Below are 6,142 nucleotides of genomic sequence, written 5' to 3'. Positions count from 1 at the left end.
ATTAATCGATTTTACAATCGTCGTATTTTTCTATATGTTTATGGATATTGTTATCGGTATTTTTATCGACACAGTTATCAACAGGGTTATCGATACAGTAACCGTAACGTGGAATGTGATCACATTACATGACATGACATCACATTTTATCACATGATATGAAGAGACATCACATGATATTACATCACATAATATGATATAACATCACACGATATCACGCGACATGACATTATATGATATGACATCACATTATATGGCATGGCATCACATGACTTGACATCACATGATATGACATGACATGGCATTACATGACGTGGTATCACATGATATGACATCATATGGAATGACATCATATAACATGACATCAGAGGATATGACAACACATGACATGACATCCTATCACATCACATAAAATCACGTCACATCTTATCACGTCATCGCACCTCATCTCATCTACGTGAATAGAAAAAGAAAAGGATATAAGCAAAGATGTGAAAGATAAAAACAAAGATGAAGACCAAGGTAAAGTTACCGATTTCAAAACCAAAAACACCGTTGGAAAGGTAATTTTCTGTATATGAGGAGAGTTCTTATAGTTTCGAAATTGGTGGAAAATCGTCGTTTAAAAATTTCCATATTTGTGTATGGTTGTTTTTGCAACCTGTTCAATTTAAGCTGTTTCGCATTTTGATTTTGTTTTACTTCGTATTTGAAATTAAACTTTGAAATAAAGATAAATATGAAGATGAAGAAACAAGTGATAACGATGAAGACAAATAAGGCAAAAGTGAAGATAAAGACGAAAATTGAAATAAAGGCGAAAATGGAGACAATGAGAAATACATAAGAATTAGGTTAAAAGATAGGAATCGAAATAAAATAAGCCATAAAGGTTACTGAAATTTATCGAATCATCGAAGTTTATAATTATCGAAATTTATCCATGCTTATTAAGTAATCGCAACGTATCGAAGTATTCAAACTGATCAATGATTAATGAGTTGTCGAAATTTATAGACACAGAAACTTAGTTGTCCAAATTTTCGGATAGTTGTCGAGCTATAAAAACGTGTGGGATTAACGAAATTTGTCAAGTTAAAGAAATGTATCAAGTTATGCATGGAGTTCTTTCAACTTACAGAGTTATCGATAATTATTGATCCACTGAAATTGGTTGGTTCAATGAAGCGTAGTTTATGGATTTTTCAAAATATGTCGATTTGTCGAAATTTCAAGGTTATATAAGCTTATCGATTTATCATTGCTTATCGAATTTAATCGTCTTAACAGAGTGTAACGAGTTATCAAAATGTTTAGATAGTTTTCGAAAAATGTGGAGATGTCAATAGTAAAAATTTATAAAGGTATCCAAAGTTTTTACATTTTTGAGTTATCGAAATTTATCGAGCCATCGAATTTTACAGTTATCGAAATTGGTCGAGTTAACGAATTTTGTTGAGTTATCGAATTTTAGTGTTCTTGAAATTCATCGAACTATCGATATGTATCAAATCAGGGAAATTTATCGATAAACTTGAATGCATAGGGTCAATTCCATGTCCTGCCGAAGTCCTCCAAAGACCTTCTCAGACAAAAAAAATTTAGTTACGTTTTAGCAAAAGTATAAGTTTTGCTACGTGTTAAGTTAGAAAACCTCTCCAAGGCTTCTACAACTAGAAAAACTGTCGAATTTCGACAGTAACTGGCACTATAGTTATAGTTAATAGTGTTGGGAAACTACTTAAGAAGTGTTTTATTAAAATTAAATTACAAAGTGACGATTTTTACTGGGAGGGCCCCATCCAAGAATTTGCGTCGGGCCTCAGATGATATAGTTACACCACTGCCAAATTGAATATCCGAATTAGGCATTTTTATTTTTTATGGAAATAATTGGATACTTTTTATATAACATATTAAGCTCTTGGCATAAGATGTACAGGTTTACCTCCTAAATATGAACGTTTTGGTGTAAGGGGTACAACAAAATTAATCGTCGTACAATTTCAGGAGGGGGGCCGGTCCTAGAACAAATGAAGTACCAAAAAGTAAAAATAAGATGTGTCTTATAACAAAGGTATACCTTCCAACTAATCAAAATTACAATCTTAATAAGCCAATACTGAAAATTCAGTTTGTCTACATTTGAATACTACCATGCCTCATATAACTTTTTTTTGAAAACTTTTACGTTACTACATTGTAATCAAATAAAGGACGTGTGACTCACCTGAAATTGCCTTTCTTAGGCAAATAGTCCTTGAACTGCTTCAGGGTGGGCTGTGAACCGGGAATTTTCGATCTGTAAGGATATTCTTCGTCACAGAAAGAGAATACGACAGTTGTGGTCTCTAAAGGCTTTGCCGGTAGCGGCGGTGGCTGTGACTGGTGTTGTAAACTACTGCTTCCGCTACTACTGCTACTGAATGAAGGTGGTTGCTGTGTTATCTGTGTATGTTGTTGGGTGTAGCGACGAGACCTTCTGGTCTCATCTTCCAGTCTTCTTTTTGCCTCTTCTGACTTTGAGGCCGTACTTGAACCAGATCGCGAGCTTTATTAAAACGAAAAATGATTAAAAGTATAATAAAGTTTTTAGAGAGCCATGTTTACCTGGTGTCTTTGTACTTCATAAGAGTATCGGCTGAGAACAGACTGATTCCGCTATCTGTATTTATGGAAGGCCATTTATTTGTTAACTTCCTGGAGGAGGAACTGTGGTCAGGCATCGACTTGGAGTGCTTCATAGAATGCCCCCCTACAAAAAGAATTCATATAATGAAAACATTTTTTTTTCATTATTACTGTTGCGTTAAAAAGTAGGTTGTTGTAAATTGTCTTAAAGAAATAAATATACCAGCATTGTATTCTTGAGAGTTGTAAACTGATTTCAAGAAATTTTGATTGCTTTACTGCCAAGCATCCGTCTTTCTTATTTCCATATCATGACTCATATCAATATCCAATATGCGCAACCATGGAGAACTAAGAATTTTGAATAAAGTTGCAAATTTTATACTTTTCAGGAATAAAAGAGACTGATGATTTGGATTAATGCGTTTAAGGCTACGGTTACTATGCATGCGTGTTCTAACGAACTTTTGTTCTGAGAATTTCGTCGCAACAAAAATATACGCGTTTGTTTGTTTGTTTCGTAGTTTTTTGTTCCAAAAAAATAGTCAGAACAAAAGTTCGTCAGAATACGAATGCATAGTAACCGTAGCCTAAGAAGACAACCTTTATTTTTCATTCCTTGAAAGTAATTTTATATGAATTTTTCGTTTTTCTTGAGAACTGTATACCATCGTACAACATCCTAGGTAAAAACACTATAAGCTGATTGCCAAAAAAGTCCTACAGCTGGGATCATCTGTTTTTTTGGCATTTATTGCTTTCTTTTAAAATGTCTCCGTTTCTAATACAATTACTTCCACTTCTATTACAATGACTTCCATTTCTATTACAATTTATGCCAAATACACCAATACACTGCACCAAAACACACCTAGATCGAGCCAAACACACACCTACTGCATTGTTGCTATTTTAAGTACAAGGAGACCTCCCACTTCTTCTGCTATCACCAGCGGATTCCGAGTTGAACACTTTCAGAGCTGGAGCATCGGATTCCATTGAAACTGATCTATCTACTGTATTAATTTTTTATCGTTCTTATCTTTAAAAATACAACCCGTGACCAAATGATACGGTCACCCAGTAAGGGCTATTTATTTATTTTATTTTTTTATTAATTTTATAAAATTATAGCTCATTGTCGGGCAAAACCCATACAAATAAAACCCAATTTCAAAGTTTCATCAAAATTTCACACTTTTTATTCAGAATTTGTACAAATTTTTTGGGTAGATTTTTTTGTAGCCCATTCAATCCCCTACAATATGGTGCAAGTTTGAAGTGTCTAAAAAATACCGTTGATTTTTCGATTTTTTTTTTTTGTTGATGGTGTTGTGCGCGTTCTTCCATATAACGAATGTTTGCATTTTATTTAATGTAGAAGAAAATTCAAAACACCTTTGGGGATTTTTTTTTTAATTTTTTAAATGTGGATTAATTTTTGTTGGACAATAAGCCTATATTAAAAAATAACATCAATTAAAAATAAGTTGAAAAAAATAAATAAAGATATGGGGCCCAAACAGGGTGACCGTGTCATATTATAAAGAGAGATCTCAATGATAAATTACGTTAAATTAAGTTTACATCAACTGAAGCTTAACAAAGAATATACCAATAAACACACTGTAGTAGATAAAAAAAATGTTTTTTTTCGGAATAAGAGAGGTAATGGTATTTACGGAAATGGCGAAAAGAACAATTAAGCTCAAAAAGTTACATTTTTTGTCATTAATTTCATTTCATTTCATTTATTAATCAATAAACAATGTTCTTACAAACTATATTACAAATTTATAAAACAGGATACACAGGAAAGGGAACAAGTTCTCACGATGCTAAAAAATTCATAGGTGCGAAGATTTCTTGTTCCTGGAGGTGCTTAAGAATTACCGGGTACCAATGAATTTTTTGACATCGTGCGAAAAAAATAAAAAATAAATTTATAACATGGTTATCGTGACAAATGCTTTACAAGCACAGTATACAGTAAACCAGCCATTGACAATATGCTTATTTTAAAATTCCATGCAGCGGGTTTGGTGGCAATTGTCGCTTTCATACTAGCCACATTATTATTTCCAATAACAAATTATGCTCCAGGTAGTAACAAATCGAGCTATTGGTTACATATTGCACCTTCTAAAGGTTATTGGTTATTTATCATTTAAATACAAATAATAAATTTTGAATACTTATCCATGTTCTGTTTCTCTCATGTGACAACCACGCAAATATCGGACCAAAAGCAATACATAGCTACTCATTTTCTACATATCGATGGCTGAGTGGAAGATCGACCTATCTCGGAAGCCAGTTCCAAAACGCCCTGTTTCATGAACGCCCTATTTCAGAATTTGGTTGAATAACGCCCTATCTCAGAATTCATTTCAAAAACGCCATATCTCAAATGAAAATACATTGAAAACAAACTGATATAGGGCGTTTTTGAATCGGCAGCTGAGATAGGGCGTTTTTCAATGAAATTCTGAAGTAGGGCGTTCCTGAATAGTTTTCTGAGATAGAGCGTTGTTAAAAAATTTTCTGAGATAGGGCGTTTTTCAATGAAATTCTGAAGTAGGGCGTTCCTGAATAGTTTTCTGAGATAGAGCGTTGTTAAAAAATTTTCTGAGATAGGGCGTTTTTCAATGAAATTCTGAAGTAGGGCGTTCCTGAATAGTTTTCTGAGATAGAGCGTTGTTAAAAAATTTTCTGAGATAGGGCGTTTTCGAACTGGTTGCCGAGATAAGTCGATCTTCCACTCAGCCATCGATATGTAGTGTCTACTTTTAAAATTGTTTGGGTTTCTTTTCAAATATTTTTATATTCATATATGGGGCAATTCACGTCAAGCGCGTTGAGCGGTGTAAAACAAGCTAATTTTCGAGTAGTAGTGGGAAGCAGACGGAAAATAGGAAAAATAACAGTGCTACAAAAAAGCATAAAGTAGAAATACCTGGGAAGTTATGTATATTTTCTGGTAGGTCTTTTCGAGTAAAACAAGAATCGAAATATGAAAATTGCCAAACACCCCCAAAATATTGATTTACCGTTAAAAACCTGCTTTTCGTACCTTTGCGCACTTATAAGTCTGTAATTTAGTTCATTATGAACCGAGTTTCGGTTTATTTAGAAGAAGAGGGTTTAAAAAGAAGAAACTTGGGCCTTTCCAACGATATATATGTGTATAAAGAAACCTTAAGAGATCTGAGTGTATTTACCCAGCAAACACATTTGTTTTTTACTTTTTCACTTTTTTCAATTTTGGTGAGGATTTTACGCACTATTTTATAAGAAAACCATACCATTGATTGCAAAACTAAATTTAATAGCGAGTAAAATGAGTATTTATGAGTGCAATGGGGTATAGTCATTTCGCTGGGTATGCAGTTACAGTTGCATGGCTATACTCAATCCCGACTCTTGCGTCCTCGTTCGCGCACTCTGGGCAACGTGAGCAACCCATGTGCGAGATGCGGTAACCAATCCGAGTGGAGCCTTGGGTCACGGC

At 33.9% G+C, this 6,142-nt stretch overlaps 1 protein-coding gene across 5 annotated transcripts in view; it reads right to left on the bottom strand.

The window, feature by feature from the left end:
* The window catches only part of Axn (protein axin), a 370,696-nt gene that overhangs the window by 7,263 nt on the left and 357,291 nt on the right, over positions 1-6,142 (bottom strand). For all 5 annotated transcript variants that reach the window (XM_017623899.1, XM_017623888.1, XM_017623894.1 and 2 more), the window contains 2 exons: positions 2,611-2,755; positions 2,231-2,551 (listed from right to left, as the gene is read on the bottom strand). In XM_017623899.1, coding sequence (XP_017479388.1) covers positions 2,231-2,551; positions 2,611-2,755 — 466 coding nt within the window. The remainder of the gene's footprint in view (positions 1-2,230; positions 2,552-2,610; positions 2,756-6,142) is intronic.

The sequence above is a fragment of the Rhagoletis zephyria genome, unplaced genomic scaffold (assembly GCF_001687245.7).
Source record: "Rhagoletis zephyria isolate East Lansing unplaced genomic scaffold, Rhagoletis_zephyria_1.1 Rzeph_scaffold_00055, whole genome shotgun sequence".
Classification (NCBI taxonomy): domain Eukaryota; kingdom Metazoa; phylum Arthropoda; class Insecta; order Diptera; family Tephritidae; genus Rhagoletis; species Rhagoletis zephyria.
Note: the sequence above shows the minus strand (reverse complement) of the source record. Positions and strands in the feature narration are given on the sequence as shown.